Source organism: Gopherus flavomarginatus, chromosome 6, assembly GCF_025201925.1.
Source record: "Gopherus flavomarginatus isolate rGopFla2 chromosome 6, rGopFla2.mat.asm, whole genome shotgun sequence".
Classification (NCBI taxonomy): domain Eukaryota; kingdom Metazoa; phylum Chordata; order Testudines; family Testudinidae; genus Gopherus; species Gopherus flavomarginatus.
The window spans coordinates 107635492-107657311 of NC_066622.1; the positions used below are offsets into that span (position 1 = coordinate 107635492).

Sequence of the window (21820 nt, forward strand, 5' to 3'; positions counted from 1 at the left end):
GGGAGGGACAAGGGATTCCGGAGTACGCTCAGTACAGCTCCAGGGTGCAGAGGAGGTTTTACTCAACCTTCACCCCCAAATCCCCTGGCTCGCTCTGCTCCCAGCCCTGCTCAGTTTCGGGCCTCCGACCCGCTCTGTGTTCGAATCACGCCCATTCGCCGACGCCAAGCCCCGCGTTCCCGTCTCCGAGGAGGGCCCGGCCGCCCGCCCGCGCAGAGGTCTCCCCGGCGGCCAGTCTCTCTCGCCCGTGTCCCTCTCCCGCCAGGCAGCCTCGCCAGCCCGGCCGCAGCGCTCATTGCGTAAGGCCGCGCTGCGTGAGCCCTGCCCCCCGCCAGGCTCTCTCCTGCCCCGGCCCCGGTTTCCGCCCGGGCCTTTCACGCGGAGGGACGCCGCTGGGAGCCGGCCCGGCCTGCGCCTCTCGCTCGCTCGGTCGGGGCTGGAAGCGCCCAACCACCGGCCGGTGCGTGTGCGGGACGCGCTCCCCCGCCCTCGTCCCTGGGCGCTGACCGAGCCCGCAACCATGGTGCCGGCCCAGCTGCTGCTGTCTCAGGCCGTGAGTAGCAGCCGCGGCGCTCCCTGGGGAGGGGAGAGCGGGGCCCGGGGCGGGCCCGGGGGTTGGGCAGCAAGGAGGCCCCCCTATCGCGGGGAAGGGGCGTTCAGGCGGGAGGGAGAGGCCCCGCACTAGACGGGGGTCGCTTTTCCCTTGGACTGATGTGGTCCTGGGTACTCCCCGGGCCGGCGCTTCCATTTAGGTGACCTAGGCAATCGCCTAGGGTGCCAGGATTATTGGGGGGGCGGCATTTTGTTCGGGGTGCGGGAGGGGGCTCTGGGTTTGGGGGGGATCAGGGCTGGGGCAGGGGTGCAGGATGGGGGTGCAGGCTCTGGGATGGGGGGCTGAGGGGTTTGGGGTGCAGGAAGGGGCTCTGGGTTTGAGGGGGGGCTCAGGGCTGGGGTGGGGGATTGGGGCATGGAGTTGGGGAGTCCAGTGGCTCCCACTCAGCGGTGCAGCAGGCTTTGCACCTTTCCTGGCACTGTTGACCATGCTGTGCCCTGGAAGTGGCCAGCAACAGGTCCAGCTCCTAGGCAGAGGCTTTCGCCTGCAGGCACCACCCCGTGGCGGCTCCGCCTAGGACCTGCTGCTGCCGCTTCCGGGGCGCAGCGCAGTGTCGGAACAGGTAGGGACTAGCTTTCCTTAGCCGGGCAGCACCACCATCGGGATTTTTAACGGCCCGGTCAGCGGTGCCACAGTTTGAAAACCACTATTCTAGAGCACTGATACTCAAACCTCAGGGTATGGCTACACTTGAAATTTCAAAGCGCTGCCGCAGCAGCGCTTTGAACTATGAGTGTGGTCGGAGCGCCAACGCTGGGAGAGAGCTCTCCCAGCGTTGCACGTAAACCACATCCTCTACAGGTGTAGCTTGCAGCGCTGGGAGCCGTGCTCCCAGCGCTGCGGCACTGTTCACACTGAGGCTTTACAGCTCTGTATCTTGCAGCGCTCAGGGGTGTTTTTTCACACCCCTGAGCGCAAAAGTTGCAGCGCTGTAAAGTGCCAGTGTAGCCAAGGCCTCAGTGGTTCAGGTGTCAAATTAGCAATCAACATTACCCAAAAGAGCCACAGTAGTGTGATGTAATTGTTTCATTTACTATAGTACTGTATATTCAGTCATACAGTGTTTTAATATCATGTGCTTCAAAGAGGTGCAGGAAACATATCAAAGAGCTACTTGGGGCTTGAGAGCCTCAGGGTATGGCTACACTTATATTTGTGCAGCGCTGGGAGTTAACAGCTGTCTTCGTACAGCTGTGTAGGGACAGTGCTGCAGTGTGGCCACATTTGCAGCATTTGCAGCGCTGTTGGGAGTGGTGCATTGTGGGCAGCTATCCCACAGAGCACCTTGTCCCATTTTGGCCTTGTGGGAAGGGGACAGAAGGGTGCGGGTCATTCCGCTTCCTGTCCCAATGCCCCATGGTACATAGCTACACATCCCAGCAGTTTGGCACCATTGTGAGTCTCCAGCGTGATTTCTGTTAGTAATGGAGCCCGAGCTGCTGAGGACTTTGCTGATGAATGTTGCCAGCACATCACGTTTGGCAGTTGAGCTATTCCTTCAGCTCCAAAGTGACAGTGAGGAGTCCGACGATGATATCGATTCGCCTGACGCGCGTGACACTAAATTGCTTGTGGCAGTAATGGACATGCTCAGCACCGTGGAACACCGCCTTTGGGCTCGGGAAACAAGCATTGAGTGGTGGGATCACATCGTCCTGCAAGTCTGGGATGACAAGCAGTGGCTGCAGAACTTTCGGATGAGAAAAACCACTTTCATGGGATTATGTGCTGAGCTCGCCCCAACCCTGCGGTGCAGGGACACGAGATTGAAAGCTGCCCTGTCAGTGGAGAAGCAGGTGGCTATTGCAATCTGGAAGATGGCAACTCCAGACAACTACCGATCGGTCGCGAGCCAGTTTGGAGTGGGAAAGTCGACCGTTAGAATAGTGTTGATGCAAGTTTGCAGGGCCATTAATCGCATCCTGCTAAGAAGAACCGTGACTCTGGGGAACGTGCAGGACATTGTGGATGGCTTTGCACAAATGGATTTCCCTAACTGTGGAGGGGCGATAGATGGGACGCATATTCCTATTCTGGCACCACCCCACCTAGCATCCGAGTACATTAATTGGAAGGGGTATTTCTCTGTGGTTCTCCAAGCGCTTGTGGATCACCGTGGGTGTTTCACTGACATTTACACAGGATGGCCTGGAAAGGTGCATGATGCACGCATCTTTCGGAACAGTGCCCTGTTCAGGAAGCTGCAGACCGGGACTTTTTTCCCAGACTGCAAGATCACAGTAGGAGACGTCGAAATGCCCATTGTGATCCTTGGAGACCCCACTTACCCATTAATGCCTTGGCTCATGAAACCGTATACAGGGAAGCTTGACAGGAGCAAGGACCGGTTCAACTACAGGCTGAGCCGGTGCAGAATGACTGTGGAGTGTGCTTTTGGCTGTTTAAAGGGATGCTGGAGGTGTCTTTATGGGAAGCTAGACTTGGGGGAAAGCAGCATCCCTGCGGTTATATCCGCGTGCTGTACCCTCCATAATATTTGTGAAGGGATGGGTGAAACATTCATTGAGGAATGGACCTCCGAGGTTCAACGCCTGGAGGCTGAATTTGCACAGCCAGAGAGCAGGGCTACTAGAGAGGCCTAGCACAGGGCTTCAAGGATTAGGGATGCCTTAAGGGAGCAATTTGAGGCTGAAAGCCAACAGTAATGTTTGGTGCCTTGCACCGGAGTGAAGTGCAGTGGTTACAATAATTTGCAGTGCCTGTTTTTCCCTTGTAGTACAGTATGTTTCACTTTCTGCAATAATAAAACATGTTTTAAAAGCCAAGAAATCATTTATTCAAAATACAGTACATACAAGGGAAGGGGGGTAGGGTGATGAACTGTACATTCAGAGGTTTGAATATGTCCTGCCTGGATTGCTGTGCAATGCCTGCTGCATTTCAGGATTAATATACTGCATGGTGATGTGGATTGAGTGGATAGGGTAAGGGTCGTAGTTCTCAGGGCTGGTAGGCGAACATACAGGTGTTGGGGGCAGCTGGTGGTGGTAAGAACCAGGATGCTGGAGAAGGGGTTTTGAGCAAACACTGGGGCACAAGGGAGAGAGCTTTGGGGAGCGGAAGGTTAGCACGGTAGTGATCTGCCTGCATGGCTATGAGTGACTGCATACAGTCCGTTTGGCACACCTGGAGGCTTATCAGCTGCTTTGTGCTTTTCTTGGTAGCCAATTCCTTTCTCCTGCTTTGTGTTTCCCTCTACTGATGCATTTTCTCTCTCCAGTCCTGCAGCCTCTTATTCTCTCTGGCATACTGATTCATAATTGCTTTCACCAAATCTTCTTTGCTTTTCCTTGATTTGCGCCTCAAGTTCTGTAGTCTTTCAGCAGGCTGTGATAGGGCCGGAGGATTCAAGGACACTTAAAAAAAAACAGAAATAGAAACATTTAATACAGAGGCTGCATTGTTTATAATCACAGTGAAGGAGTTTGTAGACTATATGTAGCATCATTTACACATAGCAAACATAGCACAGAGAGGCCACAGCGGCGAAGACATGGTGAGTGTTTCTGCCGCGACTCACCTGGGAAGGGGAGCTGCTTGAGTCAGGGCTCACTGGGAGTTCTGTGGATTGGGGAAAGCAGAGAGCAGCTGGAGGGAAAGTGCACTGAACACCACCCCTACAATTGTCACAGCAGTTACTCCTCTAATCAATGTTTCTGCCACGACTCACCTGGGAAGGGGAGCTGCTTGAGTCAGGGCTCACTGGGGTTTCTGTGCATTGGGGAAAGCAGAGAGCAGCTGGAGGGGACCTGCACTGAACACTATCCCTACATTTTCCACAGGATTTTCTACTCCAAGATATCTCACTGCTGAGGGTTACCTGGGAAGAGCAGGAGGGTCTTCTACAGCAATGTGGATTCCACCCTGGTCCCTATGCAGCTTGCCTGTGTGCAGCAATGGTCCCCCCACCCCTCACGGCACAGTGGCGCAGACGCTTTAGCCTGACTGGGACAAGGACCACGGTGGTTCTCCCTATAAACTTGCGCAAGCACATTGCCCACGCTCTGGCTGAAACTTTTGAAGAGATTACAGAGGCCGATTACCAAGACATGATAGACCAAATCAATGGCTATTCCCCATCTAGGCATGCATGCATGCAGCCATAACCCCCCCCTCCTCTCCCAAAACATTTCCATCCTTAAAATAAAAGCTGCTTACCGTGAACCCACTCCTCTGCTTCTTCTTCACCAACAAGTTCCAGCTGCTGTGACTGGCTAGCTTCCTCCTGGCTTGAGAAGAGCTCCTGGCTGCATGCCTCCTGGGACTCCGGGGTGTCTCCCTCCACCCCAGTAGCCTCACTCTCGGTTTCCTCTACACCCTCCACCTCTTCTCCCTGCTCTGAACTCTCCATCGTAGTCCTCGGATTGGCAGTGGGGTCACACCCAAGTATGGCATCCAACTCCTTGTAAAAACAGCAGGTCGTAGGGGCAGCTCCTGAGTGGCGGTTTCCCGCACGGGCTTTGCAATAGGCACTCCGCAGCTCCTTTACTTTTACCCTGCACTGCAACGCGCCCCATTCATGGCCCCTTTGCAGCATGGACTTTGATATCTGCCCACAAGTATCATAATTTCTACGACTGGAGCGCAGCTGTGACTGCACAGCTTCCTCACCCCAAACACTGATGAGGTCCTGCAGCTCGCAAGTGCGCCATGCTGGGACTCGTTTGACCATGCCTCCACGCCCCAGTGATTGATTGATTGCACTCCACACCTGGCTGAGCAAACAGGAAGGGGATTTTTAAAATCCCTGGGGCATTTAAAGGGCAGATCACCTGAGCCCAGGGCAGTGGAGTGCAAAACGATGAGCAGAGTGACTGAAAAGGTATGCTGGGATACCTCCTAATACCCTGGAGGCCAATAAAAGCACTTTTGCTGGCCACACTTGATGAGCAGCGCTGCATCACCAGCGCTGGAATCGCTACACCCCAAGCAGACCAGGTGTACAGCCAGCGCTGCAGCCAGGGAGTTGCAGCGCTGGCTATGCTTTGCAAGTGTGGACACAGAGTGAGTTGCAGCGCTGTAACCCCATCACCAGCGCTGCAACTCTCCAGTGTAGCCAAGCCCTCAGTGTGAGTATCCCTGGTTTAATTATTGTGGGGTTGTGCTGGGAGGATTTATTGCACTATTGCAGCTTCTGTGTCAGCACATGCTGGCAACTCTGACACTGCAGTAGTGTAGAGTGGCAATGTTAGTCTTTTTTTTTTTTTTTCTGTTTAGTTTCTTGGAAAGTTTCCTGAAAAATATAAAAGACAGAAATAATAATGGCTAATTAAGAAATACATATATGTGGGTGCACCTCCTCAATATATGTAGTTTACTTGGTGTTGCTACAACTCTTCAGATAATGTCTCAGCAACATCTCCTACACTTCTGAAATATGAAAAAGAGAATACAAGATCTGCATTTTTAGTTAATGGATGAATAGCAAGTTGATCCCTTCCACACTCTGTATTGCTAATTAAATCCACTTCTCTCCACAGTGCTCCAGCAAGTACCCACTTTTCACCTCTCTGTTTTTCCCCAAGAAGTGACATGTGCTCCTTGAGCTACATAGTACAGTGTGTGGAATGGGAAACGGGAATTTACTGAGTTGCATGGAGAATCCTGGAGGGATGTTATTTCTCTAGACCAATCTTGTCTCTGTCTTCTAGAAGGAAGCAGGAGAGAGAGAGAGAAACTGTAATTTCAAACCAAGAACAGGAAGGAAAAAAACAACTCCAACAACCCAATAATAAAATTAAAGTAAAAAAAAAAATTGTTTTTTTAAAATCTCCTTGAGCATTGCTACACAAAGACAGTGGTATTCAGCATAATATATATTTGGTACACAAGCCTGCAAGCAGCCTGGCAAAGGATGCTATTATCTCCATTATGATATTTGCAAGTGTCAGGGTGTAGCCACTATAGGTGCACCATTGTAACGTTCACCTGGTATTGTTGATAGTCAGAAATGTATTTTTCCAGCTGTCAGTAGCTAGGTCACTGTGACTGTTTTTTTCTGATACTGACCGAGACACAGTTACCTGTACTGTTGAACTCCAGATTGGGTTACTGCAATGTACTCTGTATGTGAGGCTATTCTTCCAAGGTAACTTGAAAGCTACCTCTGGATGTGGCTTTCTGTTTATTTATGGGTTCTGCTACTATTGTTACTGTTTGTTGGTATTATAGTAGCACTAGGGGCTAAGCATTTTGCTAGGCACTGTACAGAGTAATAGAATAGATAAGCTATTTGGAGCAGGGACTAGCAATGTAAATGGAAAAGACAAAGAGGATAGCATAATTTGCAAATTCTCTGTTTGTAAGTTATCATAACATTGTATCTGTTCTCTAAAGTATGTACTAGCCTCCAGTTTGCTTCTGAGGGTATGTCTACACTACAGGATTATTCCGATTTTACATAAACCGGTTTTGTAAAACAGATTGTATAAAGTCGAGTGCACGTGGCCACACTAAGCACATTAATTCAGCAGTGTGCGTCCATGTACCAAGGCTAGCGTTGATTTCCAGAGCGTTGCACTGTGGGTAGCTATCCCATAGTTCCCGCAGTCTCCCCCGCCCCTTGGAATTCTGGGTTGAGATCCCAGTGCCTGATGGGGCAAAAACATTGTCACGAGTGGCTCTGGGTATAGCCTCACCCCTCCCTCCGTGAAAGCAGCAGACAACAGTTTCGCGCCTTTTTTCCTGGGTGAACTGTGCAAACGCTATAGCGCAGCAAGGATGAACCCTGCTCAGCTCAATAGCGCAATCGTGGACGTTGTAAGCACCTCGCGCATTCTCGTGCAGTCTGTGCTGAACCAGGACCTGCAAAGCCAGGCGAGGAGGAGGCGGCTACGGCAGCGCGGCGACGAGAGTGATGAGGACATGGACACAGAATTCTCTCAAACTGTGGGCCCCTGCGCTTTGGAGATCCTGATGGTAATGGGGCAGGTTCTAGCCATTGAACGCCGATTTTGGGCCTGGAAAACAAGCACAGACTGGTGGGACCGCATAGTTTTGCAGGTTTGGGACGATTCGCAGTGGCTGCGAAATTTTGCATGCGTAAGGGCACTTTCATGGAACTTTGTGACTTGCTTTCCCCTGCCCTGAAGTGCCATAATACCAAGATGAGAGCAGCCCTCACAGTTGAAAAGCAAGTGGCAATAGCCCTCTGGAAGCTTGCAACGCCAGACAGCTACCAGTCAGTCGGGAATCAGTTTGGAGTGGGAAAATCTACTGTGGGGGCTGCTGTCATGCAAGTAGCCAAAGCAATCATTAAGCTGCTGCTACGAAAGGTAGTGACTCTGGGAAACGTGCAGGTGATAGTGGATGGCTTTGCTGCAATGGGATTCCCTAACTGTGGTGGAGCGATAGATGGAACCCATATCCTTATCTTGGCACCGGAGCACCAGGCCACCCAGTATGTAAACTGCAAGGGATACTTTTCAATGATGCTGCAAGCACTGGTGGATCACAAGGGACGTTTCACCAACATCCACGTGAGATGGCCAGAAAGGGTTCATGACGCTCGCATCTTCAGGAACACTACTCTGTTTAAACGGCTGCAGCAAGGGAATTACTTCCCATACCAGAAAATAACAGTTGGGGATGTTGAAATGCCTGTAGTTATACTGGGTGACCCAGCCTACCCTTTGATGCCATGGCTCATGAAGCCATACACAGGCAGGCTGGACAGTAGTCAGGAGCTCTTAAGCTACATGCTGAGCAAGTGCAGAATGGTGGTAGAATGTGCATTTGGCCGTTTAAAGGTGCGCTGGTGCACATTACTGACTCGCTCAGACCTCAGCCAAACCAATGTCCCCATCGTTATTGCTGCTTCCTGTGTGCTCCACAATCTGTGTGAGAGTAAGGGGAGACCTTTATGGCGGGGTAGGAGGCTGAGGCAAATCACTTGGCCGCTGATTAGGCGCAGCCAGACACCAGGGTGATTAGAAGAGCACACCAGGAAGCGGTGCGCATCAGAGAAGCTTGGAAAACGAGTTTCATCACGGGCCAGGGTACAGTGTGACTGTTGTGGTTTTTTTCCCCTTGATCAACCCGCCCCTTGATTGACTTCCCTGTAAGCAACCCACCCGCCCCCTTCAATTACAGCTTGCTTAGGGAAATAAAGTCACTATCGTTTAAAAATCATGTATTCTTTATTAAAAAGTCATTATAAAAAGAGGGAGAGAACTGACAAGTATCCCGGGTGTGGTTTGATAGGAGGATAGAAGGGAAGGAAAAGGCCACTTAAAATATTTCAAAGTAATGACAGCCTTTTGATTGGGTTGTCCACGGTGGTGGAGTGGGCGGGTGCACGAAGCCTTCCCCCACGCGTTCTTACCCGTCTGGGTGAGGAAGATATGGAAAATGGTGAGTGGTGAGGGTGGTTACACAGGGGCTGCAGGGCACTCTGTGACCCTGCTGCTGTTCCTGAAGGTCCACCAGACATTGAAGGAGGTGAGTTTGGTCACGCAGCAGCTCCAGCGTTGCATCCCTCCACTGCTGATCTTCCTGCCTACACCTCTGATCTTCCTGCTGCCACCACTCATCTCGAGCGTCTCTCCTCTCCTCAAGTTCACTAGCATCTTTCCTGTAATTTGATACCATGTCCTTCCACTCATTCAGATGAGCTCTTTCTTTGCGGGTTACTTCCATGATTTCCTAGAACATTTAGTCTCGTGTCTTTTTTTAATGCCGCCTTATCTGAGATAGCCTTCAGGATGGAGTAGGGAGGCTTGAAAAATTTGCCGCTGCGTGAGGGAGGTAAAAAAGGGAGAGAAACATTTAAAAAGATACATTTTACAGAACAATGGTTATACTCTTTCACAGTGAACAACACTATTCACCTTACATAACACATGTGATTTCACTACAAGGTCGCATTTTGCATCTTAATATTGAGTGCCTGCGGCTCTGGTGTTAGAGATCTCACAGACGCAGGTCCGGGCAGCAGAATTCAGCTTGCATGTGTCCATGGTAAGCCATTGTCTTTTGGCTTCTGCAGCCATCATATACACAGTGCCCTCCTTTCCCAAATACCAAGCAAAGCCCATTCAGTGCTGCTTCTTTCCTGTTAACATGCAGCAGCAGAAACCACCCTCCCATCCAATTCTCTGGAATGATCGCTTTACCCCTCCCCCCACCGCGTGGCTGGTAGCAGGGAAGATCACTGCTAATCACCCCCCTTCGCCCCCCCCCCCCACCGCGTAGCTGGTAGCAGGGAAGATCCCTGCTAGCCAAATGCGAGAAAGCTCAGCGCCATTATCCCCCTTCCCTCCCCCTGCTTCACTACCTGCAAGGAAGGATTTCTTTTAAGCAACAGGCAAACAGGCCAGTAGGAATGGCCATGTCTGTCCCCTTAATTAAATTCCTGAATTTCAACCAAGTTATCATGAACGATCTCACTCTCCTGAGGATAACACAGCGAGATAAAGAACGGCTGTTGCTTGAATGCCAGCAATCACCAGGACCATACGCAGCTAGGCTTTGTCATGCAATGATACCAGATTACTTGCTCCATGCATGGCGTGGTCAGGTGTCCTCCCATGGAGGACGGAATAAGGCTACCTTGCCCAGAAACCTTCTGCAAAGGCTTTTGGAATACCTCCAGGAGAGCTTCATGGAGATGTCCCTGAAGGATATCCGCTCCATCCCCAGACATGTTAACAAACTTTTCCAATAACTGTACTGGCCGCGAAAGCATCCCAAGTCCTCAGGGCAAATCAATCATTAAAAAACGCTTGCATTTAAACCATGTTTTATATTTACAAAGATACACTCACCAGAGGTCGCTTCCATGGCTTCATTGTCTGGGCTAGTGGTTTGGGAGGGCTGGGAGGGTAATTCCGTCTGGGTGAGAAAAAGCTCCTGGCTGTTGGGGAGAACGGAGTCCTGTGAGCTCTCTGCAAGCTTGTCCTCCTCTTCCTCCTCCTCATCTTCCCCATCCACAGAATCCTCAGCCATGGCTGAGATTACCACCCCCACCTCAGAATCCACAGAAAGAGGTAGGGTAGTGGTGGCGAACCCCCCTAGAATTGCATGCAGCTCAGCGTAGAAGTGGCATATTTTTAGCCCTGCCCCGGACCTTCTGTTTGCTGCTTTGGTTTTCTGGTCGGCTTGTCTGAGCTCCTTAACTTTCACTCTGCACTGCACTGAGTCCCTGGTGTGGCCTTTCTCCATCATAGCCTTGGAAATTTTTTCAAATGTTTTTCATTTCGTCTTTTGGAACAGAGTTCTGCTAGCACAGAATCCTCTTCCCATATAGCGATCAGATCCAGTACCTCCCATGTGGTCCATGCTGGAGCTCTTTTTCAATTCTCAGGAGACTGCATTGTTACCTGTGCTGATGAGCTCTGCGTGGTCACCTGTGCTGGTGAGCTCTCCACGCTGGCCAAACAGGAAATGAAATTCAAAAGTTCGCCGGACTTTTCCTGTCTACCTGGCCAGTGCCTCGGAGTTCAGATTGCTGTCCAGAGCGGTCAAAATGGTGCACTGTGGGATACCGCCCAGAGGCCAATACCGTTGTTTTGTGGCCACACTAACCCTAATCCGATATGATAATAGCGATTTCAGCGCTACTCCTCTCGTCGGGGAGGAGTACAGAAACCGGTTTAAAGAGCCCTTTATATCGATATAAAGGGCCTCGTTGTGTGGACGAGTGCAGCGTTAAATCGGTTTAACACTGCTAAAATCGTTATAAACACGTAGTGTAGACCAGGCCTTAGTGCAATTAAGATAACAGAATCATAGAAGATTAGGATTGGAAGAGACATCAGGAGGTCATCTTGTCCAACCCCCCTGCTCAATGCAGGACCAACCCCAACTAAATCATCTCAGCCTTAAAAACCTCTAAGGATGAGATTTCATCCTTAAAAACCTAAGGATGAGATTTCACCACCTCCCTGTGTAACCGATTCCAGTGCTTCACCACCCTCATAGTGAAATAGTGTTTCCTAATATCCAACCTAGACCTCTCCCACTGCAACTTGAGACCATTGCTCCTTGTTCTGGCATCTGCTACCACTACGAACAGCCTAGCTCCATCCTCTTTGAAACCCCCCTTCAGGTAGCTGAAGGCTGTTATCAAATCCCCCCTCACTCTTCTTTTCTGCAGACTAAATAAGCCCAGTTGCCTCAGCCTCTCCTCAAAAGTCATAAGATACCTAGTCATTTTCATTGCCCTCCACTGGACCCTCTATAATTTGTCCACATCTTTTCTTCAGTGGAGGGCCCAAAACTGGACACACTGCACCAGATGTGGCCTCACCAGTGCTGAATGGAGAGGAATAATCACTTCCCTCGATCTTCTGGCAATGCTCCTACTAATGCACCCAATATGCCATAAGCTTTCTTGGCAACAAGGGTACACTGTTGTCTCATATGCAGCTTGTCATCCACTGTAATCCCCAGGTCCTTTTCTGCAGAACTGCTGCTTTCCAGTCTGTCCCCAGCATGAAGCAATGCATGGGATTCTTCTGTCCTAAGTGCAGGACTCTGCACTTGTCCTTGTTGAACCTCATCAGATTTCTTTTGGCTCAATCTTCCAATTTGTCTAGGTCACTCCGGACCCTATCCCTACCCTCCAGCGTATCTACTTCTCCCCCCCAACTTAGTGTCATCCTCGAACTTGCTGAGGGTGTAATCCATCCCATCATCCAGATCATTAATGAAGATCTTGAACAAAACCAGCCCCAGGGCCAACACCTGGGGCACTCTGCTTGATACCAGCTACCAGCTAGATATCTGGCTGTTGGTCACTACTCACTGATCCCGATGATCTAGCCAGCTTTCTATCCACCATGTAGTCCATTCATCCAATTCATATTCCTTTAACTTGCTGGCAAGAATACTGTGGGAGACCTTATCAAAAGCTTTGCTAAAGTCAAGGTATATCATGTCCACCGCTTTCCTCATATCCACAAAGCCAGTTATCTCATCATAGAAGGCAGTCAGGTTGGTCAGATATGACTTGCCCCTGGTGAATCCATGCTGACTGTTCCTGATCACCTTTTTCTCCTCCAAGTGCTTCAAAATGGATTCCTTGAGGACCTGCTCCATGATTTTTACGGGGACAGAGGTGAGGCTGACTGGTGTGTAGTTCCCCGGATTCTGCTTCTTCCCTTTTTTAAAGATGGGCACTATATTTGATTTTTTCCAATTGTCCAGGACCTCTCCCAATCACAATTTGAATTTTCAAAGATAATGGCCAAAGACTCTGCAATCACATCAGCCAGTTCCCTCAGTGCCCTCTGATGCATTGCATCTGGCCCCATGGACTCGTGCATGTCCCGCTTTTCTAAATAGTCCTTAACCTGTTCTTTCACCACTGAGGGCTGCTCACCTCCTCCCCATTCTGTGCTCCCCAGAGTAGCAGTCTGGGAGCTGACCTTGTCTGTGAAGACCAAGCAGGTGAGGGATAGCTCAGTGGTTTGAGCATTGGCCTACTAAACCCAGGGTTGTGAATTCAATCTTGGAGGGGGTCATTTAGGGATCTGGGCCAAAAATCTGTATGGGGATTGGTCCTGCTTTGAGCAGGGGGTTGGACTAGATGATCTCCTGAGGTCCCTTTCAACCCTGATAGTCTAAAAGACAGAGGCCAAAGAAAAAAAAAAAATTGAGTATTCAGCTTTTTCCACATCATCTGTCACTAGGTGGCCTCCCCCATTCAGTAAGTGTCCCACACTTTCCATGACCACCTTCTTGTTGCTAACATACCTGTAGAAATCCTTCTTGATACCCTTGACATCCCATGCTAGCTGCAACTCGAGTTGTGCCTTGGCCTTCCTGATTACACCCCTGCATGCTCGAGCAGTATTTTTATACTCCTCCCTAGTCATCTGTCCAAGTTTGCACTTCTTGTAAACTTCCTTTTTGTGTTTAAGCTCACCGAAGATTTCACTGTTAAGCCAAGCTGGTCTCCTGCCATATTTGCTATTATTTCTGCTCATTGGGATGATGTTGATGTTGATTTTGATATATAAAACACTATGTGGTTTGGTCCTGGCTACCTAAGAGAGTGTCTGGGCAAAATTGCCACAATTGATGAAAAGTAAGAATTCATAGCTTTGAGCATTTGGAGTCTGGAAGAGCATTGTTTCTGACATTTGATTCTCCTGTAGGTTCAGTGGAATCCAAGTTTGTTACCTTCAAGGCAAAATGTTAGGATTACCTGTTTTCCCAGGTTTTTGTCTGAGGATAATGGTTGTTGAAATGTAGAAATTTCCAGACTGACGTAATAGCCATCTATTCCAGTATTGTGTCTTTGACAATGGACAGTACCAGTGTGGTTCATGCTTACTAACACGTTGTGCTCTTACTGCCCATGTAGACTCTGTTGGTGTGAACTAACAGATACCTGGTTTGTGTTGATATAGTTTCATGTTGTGAACTAAAAGGTATCTAGTTTGCACTGATGCAGTCCTGAAATGAGAAACTATGTATATTTTACTTTGCACCAGCAGGATCTACATGGGCGATTAGAGTGCAACACAGAGCACTCTACAGTTTAGACCCTTGTAATCTGGATCTGTGGTGCTTTGTAGACAAAGCCCTCAATCTGCAGCAAAGGAGATTTACTTTAGATATTAGGAAAAAGTTTCTAACTATAAGGATAGTTAAGTACTGGAATAGGCTTCCAAGGAAGATTGTGGAATCCGCATAGTTGGAGTACAGGTTAGACCAGGGGTAGGCAACCTATGGCATGTGTGCCGAAGGCGGCACACAAGCTGATTTTCAGTGGCACTCACGCTGCCCAGGTCCTGGCCACCGGTCTGCGGGGCTCTGCATTTTAATTTAATTTTAAATGAAGCTTCTTAAACATTTTAAAATCCTTATTTATTTTACATACAACAATAGTTTAGTTGTATATTATAGACTTATAGAAAGAGACCTTCTAAAAACGTTAAAATGCATTACCGGCACGCAAAACCTTAAATTAGAGAGAATAAATGAAAACTCGGCACACCACTTCTGAAAGGTTGCTGAACCCTGGGTTAGACAAACACCTGTCAGGGATGATCTGGCTAGACTTTGTCCTAACTCAGTGCATAGGGCTGCATTAGATGACCACTTGATGTCCCTTCTAGTCCTACATTTCTAAGATTCTAATTTTATTGTGTTGTGATCATTTTTCTTTATTTCTTAATTATTTCCAGGTACATGGCCGGGGAGGCTATGATTCTGATTTTAGTGATGATGAGAGTGGAGAGAAATCTGACCAAAGGAATAAAAGGTAATGTGTTATAATACTGATGTACGTTACATTTCTTGTGTGCATATGACTTCTAGCTCTCTATATAAACCACCCTGTTTTTTAAACTCTGACATAGTGAAGCTGTTTGTGAAAAATAAAAATACACGTTTAATTCCTATACCGCTGCCTCCTCAGGCTTGTCAGAGCATGTTGTCTCCAAGGAGCAACTGAGAAAGATCAATTCTGCCATGTCCATCTGGTGTCTGTATGCCTCTCATACCTCTTAGCTGAGTGCTTCATTTTTCCGAGCATTAGCATCAATGGCTGGGTTTTGGCTGCTCTGTTCAATTTCCTATCACTTTGTGGCCACCCACTAGGACTTGTGGAACTACAAAGAGAGAGATCAAAATGGCCAAGGCCAGGTGGCAGCAGGCTTTATAGGAATAAAACACCTACCTCACAGAAAGGAAACACTAACACTGCTTGCTTGATTATTATTTAATTTCTTCCAGCCTGTTCTCTCTGTTAAGCCTGGCTTCAAGAGACCAACAAATTGGGTCAGTTAACTTCCAATTAGCCCTTGAGATGCTCATTTAAGCTCAGCTTTGTCAGTTTCATTTAGCGGTTCATACAGTTTGTGACCCTGAACTTTGCGGTCTGACCATCTTTTATTGGGAATTTTTTTTCTGCTGTGGCACTGTGCTTCTCTGATAGTTCACCCACAGCACTACATATTTGTTCTGAATTGATTAAGGAATTATTTTTTTGTTCCAGGATCTCTTTCTGTGACTCTTTTCCTTACTCTTCTGTCAGGCTCCATTCCAACCAGGTTTTCCAGGACCTTTTCTGGGAGCCTTTTATATTTTCTGTAGTGGAAGTAAGGGAAAATGTTTTGTAATGTCTGACTGCATTTTATATCTGACCTTTAAGATGCTTTAACCACTAAAAGAAATGTAGGTATTTTTTCTCTTTTTAGAATTTTTAGCTGTCTTCTTGACTTTTTTGTTCAGTTTTAGTTTGTTTTTCCAAGTGCCACTATGCATTATATCATTCTAGTTGTTTGTTGAAATATTAAACATTGGGAGCTGTTTCAGAGAAATCCTCTTCTTCACCCTTTGTTCTGGCACACGCTATTTGGCGCCCAGTAGTGCTCTAATGAGGGTTTACTTCTTATGTATATATTCTACCCTTGGTTCATGATGAATCTCATTCTCCCTTTGGCAAAAAATGTAAAAAGACTCCTTCCTGACATTGACTCTGTAGTGCCCCAGTGCAGGAGTTGTGTGCCTGGCCATGTGGCCACAAAACCTTTTTGCACAATTGGTATGCTTAGTTCTCCCAAATCCTGCAGTCCTTAGATTGACAATATAAATATTACCCCTTTATGGGTCTCTGATTACCTGTCTGCCTGCCATCATGGAGCAAACATTCCCTTTTTACCCATAATATTAGACCAGGGGTGGCCAACCTGAGCTGGAGAAGGAGCGAGAATTTACCAATGTACATTGCCAAAGAGCCACAGTAATACATCAGCAGCCCCACATCAGCTCCCCACCCTGCTCCCAGTACCTCCTGCCTACTAGCAGGCCTGCTGATCAGTGCCTCTCCCACCCTCCCTCCTCGCATCTCACGTGGAGTGTAGGAGGCTCTTGGGAGGAGTGAAGGCATGGCAGGTTCGGGAGTTGGGGTGGGGGAAAGGATGGAGTGGGGGCAGGGCCTGTGGCAGAGCCAGAGGTTGAGCAGTGAGCACCCCCCGGCGCATTGGAAAGTTGGCGCCTGTAGCTCCAGCCCCGGAGTCTGTGCCTATACAAGGAGCCGCATATTAACTTCTGAAGAGCCGATGTGGCTCCGAAGCCATGGGTTGGTCACCCCTGTGTTAGGCAAATAAATTTAAATATGTTTTAAAACAGTTGTGTAATTAAGTTTAGTATAAAAAGTTTGTTTTTTTATTTGTTTTTGTTGAATTTTTGATATTTTTGGTTTGCCTTGGAACAGATGTTGGTGTTCAGACGACAGTGCTTCAGTCACTGTTCAACTAGCAGTGCTCCTCAGTCTGTGCTCCTCAGAGAGGTCCGTGTTCATTAATCTGGTACAGTGGAGCTCTGTGGAGGCAATACCAGGAAGGGAGGAAAAAGGGGTTACCTCCTGGTACAAAGGGGTTACTCTGAACATATTGCCTCTTTTCTCTCTGCTTTGGATCCTAGATTTGTATAGGGCTGTTGAGGTAGAGAAAAACTAGGGATCATTAGATGAGAATGAGATAGTTCTATCCTCGGCCTCTATGATATAGGGCATGACGGAACCGAGCATGATCCTCTCTCCCAGCACCTGCTGCAGCAGGTTCCATATCTGTGTGACTACCCATGTGACTCCTACAATGTGACTGTGGAGTGACGGGATTGTCAGACAAGATATACTGTTGTAAGCAACTCTGTATGTACATTTCCTATGAGCAGGTGCCTTTCTGGACTAGGTCTCAACTTCACACATGAGTAAAGTCCATTCTGACCCCCATCTTAACATTGGTTTCATTAACACAGAAACTAAGGGCTGGTCTACACTACTGTTTACATCGATGTAATTTACATTGCTTACGGGTGTGAAAACAATCCCCCCTCGAGTGACGTAAGTTACATTGACTTAAAGCAGTGTTCACATTGACATAAAGCAGTGTCCGCATTGCGCTGTGTTGGTGGAGGATAGTCTCCCGCCGACATAGCTTCTGCCTCTTGCGGAGGTGGAGTAATTATGCTGACAGGAGAGCACTGTCCCGTTGGCATAGTGTGTCTTCACCAGATGTGCTACAGCGGCACAGCTGCATTGGTGCAGCTGCACCACTGTAGCATGTTAGTATAGACTTGTCTTAACAAGAGGCAAACAATGCTAGTCTGTACAGCAACCTTTTCCTTGTAACATTCAAGCTGCTGACTTCCCAAGCTGACTTGGGTGTACTGGAACTTACTGCATATGAAAACTTTTTGAATAATTTATTCCTCACTTTTTCCCCACACATAGGACAAGTAATGAAGATGCCCTACTCGTAAAACCATTCCAGAAAGTAAAACAGGTCAAGGTGGCTGACAGACAAATTGCGGCAGAAGAATGGGATAGGTAATGATCACTTCTGTCAGAGATTTTTGTATTTAAACTGAACTTTTACTCAGACAAAATTATTATTTCTGTTAACAGGGAAGAAGCAAGAAATAGGAGATTTCATCTGATAGCCATGGATGCTGTATCCTTTGATCATTTGTTTATGTTGGTAAAAACACATTCTCAGCTTTTCAACTTTTCTTTCACTTGGGGAGAAATGCTCCTGTCAGGGACGTGTTCATGTGAGTCTCCCTGTTGTCTAGGGAATTTCTTTGCACCAGCAGAGACTGGGTATTGTTTCAGATCATCTTCTGTCCACCACTGATAACTAGGTACTTTAGATCTGCCTATGAAAGGGGTTTCCAAACTGTCCCTAATTGCAGTTAGTGTTTAAGTTGTAGCTGTGAGTTCCATATCTCAGACAAAATTACTACACATGTGGTGTTGGATCAAGGTGCTTTGATTTTTAAGCACAAGCAGACTTTGTTGCTTCACAATTCTATCTGAGACTATCGTTATATGAATAAATTTATATTTGTGCTGGAAGGCCGAGAACACAATAATTAATCCAAAAGACAGTTCAACAAAGGATTATCCCAAGTAGTGTCCTCCACAGATGCGATACTGTAGACCTGTTTAATATCATATTTTGTTTATTTTAGCTTTTATTTTGAATGGCATAATCAGATTTGATTACCTTAATGCTTCAGTCCTAAACTATTGTCTTCATCAGCTACAATTTCCCTTTTAAAATATTTTTCTTTGAAGTTTAGCATGAAAACAATTATTTCTACAGTGAAACTAGCCAGTTATATAGTAGATAGGGGAAAGATCATAAAACTCCTCTGTTGAATTTTCCATCAAGTCACCTTTACTATTGCCCAGCAGTTGCTCTTTGGAATTTAACAGTGGGGGGACGTAATATTTTGTGCTAGATTGCACACATTTAATTAAACTGAAAAGAATGTAACACACCTGATGGATTTGTGTGATTTATCTGCCGTAAGTGATGTAAGCTATTTTATAGGCTGCCAATCCAGTTTGGTAAAAACATCCTCCAGGACATATCTGCAACCATCTTTATCCTTGGAGGATTGGTAATGCTTTGTGACCTTTATGTTAAGCAGATATAGATTTGTTCAATGATCCTATTAAATAGTTATTTTGAAGGTACTGTAGGAATGCTGCTTCTGCGTGATATTGTGCCCATATTCCTCTCAGCAGCCCAGAGAAATCACTGTAACGGGGTTCCCATGGTGTGCCTGGGTTATGTAATCGCTGAGTCCTCTGTCCCACCAACCTGGGGTATCCCTCTCATTCTGTGATGCTGTGTCAAGCCACAAACCTCTGGCAGGTACTGCACTTACACAGACATCCGCAGGCCAGGACACACCCAACTGAGTTATATGAATGTTTTCCCAGCCACTCATGAACCAGCACCTAAGAACTGTACCATCTTGCACTGGTCAGAAGCCTAGCTAGTGTAAGTTCATTACCCAGTCTGCCCCTCTCTCAATGTGAGGGGACACATGCTAGCCATTGTAAACTGAGCTGAGCTTTCCCAAGCACTTAAACCAAAACATACTATTTTAGGTAAAATGTAAAACAGGTTTATTAACTACAGAAAGATAGATTTTAAATGTTTATAAGTAGCAGGCATCGAGATCAGAGTTGATTATTTAAGAAACAAAACATAAAATCGCTGTCTAAGTTCTACAGACTATACAGGATTTGAATCAAATGGTGTCTGACCCTGACAGATGATACAAACAAGTCACAGATCCTCAGTACACAGGCTGAAACTCTTTCCAGGCCTGGGACCACCCTCCCCTAGTTCAAAGTCTTTGTCCTGCAGAGTTTCCTCCAAATGTTGAGTTGGGAGGGGAGAAAGGCCAAGTGATGATGTCACTTCCCCTTTTTTATAGTTTCTTCCAGCTTGCTGGAAAGATCTTTTGCTGTAATGTGGGAAACAGACAATCGCCATTGGTCAAGCAGTCCCTGTTGTATATAGTTTCTGGGATAGTGGATTCTTTCCCTGTTGGGTGTTGATGAGCCATTAACCGCTGTCTGGCTACTCCATTGCTTTTCCTGAAAGGCTGATTGTGGGTGTTCCCAACCTCACAGTAGATTTCAGTAACACACACATAGCAGAACTTCATAACTTAACCTACAATGATAGCATATGCAGTCCAACAGGATATTAATGTTCAACAGATCAAGACGTTTAAAATGATACCTCACAAGGCATATTTTGTACAAAACATATCATGACAGTGGTGAATATGGGGGTTCCAGGGTGCCACTCTGGAGTACAGAGTGTCACAATGACCAAAGACTTGCCATTTTGCATGATGAAATTCAAATAGCCCTGTGTAAATCTTAGCATTTTTGTTTTTATTATTATCTATCTAGTGTTTCAGTAGCTGAAGTGAATTAGTTTTCTGCCTGATATAGTCATGATTATAAATTATTTGGAAACAGTAGAATTTGTATTTTTTTAGTTATGTTGGAATTAATATGGGTATATTGTGTGGATTTGTGGCAATCCATGTGTGGAACATGGAAACATTTGAAGATGCCACATTTTGTTGCAATAGAGAGAAATTACCATTTGTGCTACTTAACTCAGACTTACTCTTCAGCTAAGTCTTCATTTTTAAGAAACGCTCTTACTTTGTCAAGTTTATCAAAAAAATCTGAGTACACACAGGTCCATGAACCAAAGGCCCATTTAAAAGTTTAGGCTATTCTGAGTGGAACTGTTAGCCTGTTTCTTGTTCTGTATTATTTAGATTGTAAGTTCTTTGGGGCAGGGATTTGCCTTATATTTTGTTTGTGCTGTGCAAGTTGGCAGAGCTATACATTTTTTTATAATAATGTGATGTCCTGGCTAAAGGCCAGAAGCTTCATTGACCAAGAAAGGATAAAATCCAGTAGTTCTAGCTGAGTGAGCTATGTTTATGTACAAAATCAGGTGTTCCTCCAAAGTAATTAACCCTGCTGTGTCACCTGTGCGTTATTTTTCCTGGACTCTTTCCACATAAAGTCATTTGTATGTGGCTATTGATCCTCAAATTGTAAAAATAAGCAGTTGAAGAAGAAGCTATGATTAAAGAGCCTGTGGTAGAATTCGTTAGCCATAGTGTTTCTGTTGTTTTCATGGAGCTTTGTATAAGTGCTTGATTTGGATAATTTCTCTACTGCTACCATCTTATTCTTTTCCTCCAGTTGAAAGGGCAAGTCAGTTGCCTACTATTATCAAAGTTGATAATGGTGACAAAGAAGCTGGAGTTCTTTGAGCTTAGTCAGCTTCATCATGACGTATACAGCCTCCTGTAGCCTTGCTAAATAAAGGCTCCTAACTGTAGGCTTGAATGTAGGTCTTTAATTTTTGAAGACCAGCATTAAGATTGAGTTACCATTTGGAAACTTCTAGCAGAAAATACATGGACTATATTTTTTCCATAAAATAATTTTAGTGCAGGCAGTAGGTTGACAGAAATGAGTTCTTATTGAACTAAATTTAACATGTGGCTTGAGAACATGCCAGAAAGATAATTTATTTCTAATTCTGTAGTTCCATAAATGTCTGAGAAATTTTTTATATATTTTAAGTTATTGTTTTACTGTTTTATTTCCATTTGTGGAGGTGTTTATTTCTAGAATAATGTGATTGTTTATATGGTTTTGTTTTTGCTTGTTGTTTTATCATACAAAGTATGTGTCAAATTACAACTGTAAACCAGAAATATCCTGACAGTCACAAAATAATTTCCTGTAACTTGATATTGTGGTCCTAAACAAAAAGTTATCTACTGAAGTTTATTGCTTTTACACTGACACTGAAAAGTACATAAACATTCTTCATTTCATTAGTAATTTTATATTTATATCAGGCAAAAATGATAGATATATTTTAA

General features: G+C 46.4%; 1 protein-coding gene across 1 annotated transcript in view; it reads left to right on the forward strand.

Moving 5' to 3' along the window:
- The first annotated feature begins 380 nt into the window (after positions 1–380).
- LOC127054013 (protein FRA10AC1) overlaps positions 381–21820 on the forward strand; it is a 66600-nt gene continuing 45160 nt past the window's right edge. The window contains exons 1-4 of the mRNA XM_050959629.1: positions 381–553; positions 14770–14846; positions 17823–17918; positions 17997–18042. Coding sequence (XP_050815586.1) covers positions 521–553; positions 14770–14846; positions 17823–17918; positions 17997–18042 — 252 coding nt within the window. The 5' untranslated portion in view covers positions 381–520. The remainder of the gene's footprint in view (positions 554–14769; positions 14847–17822; positions 17919–17996; positions 18043–21820) is intronic.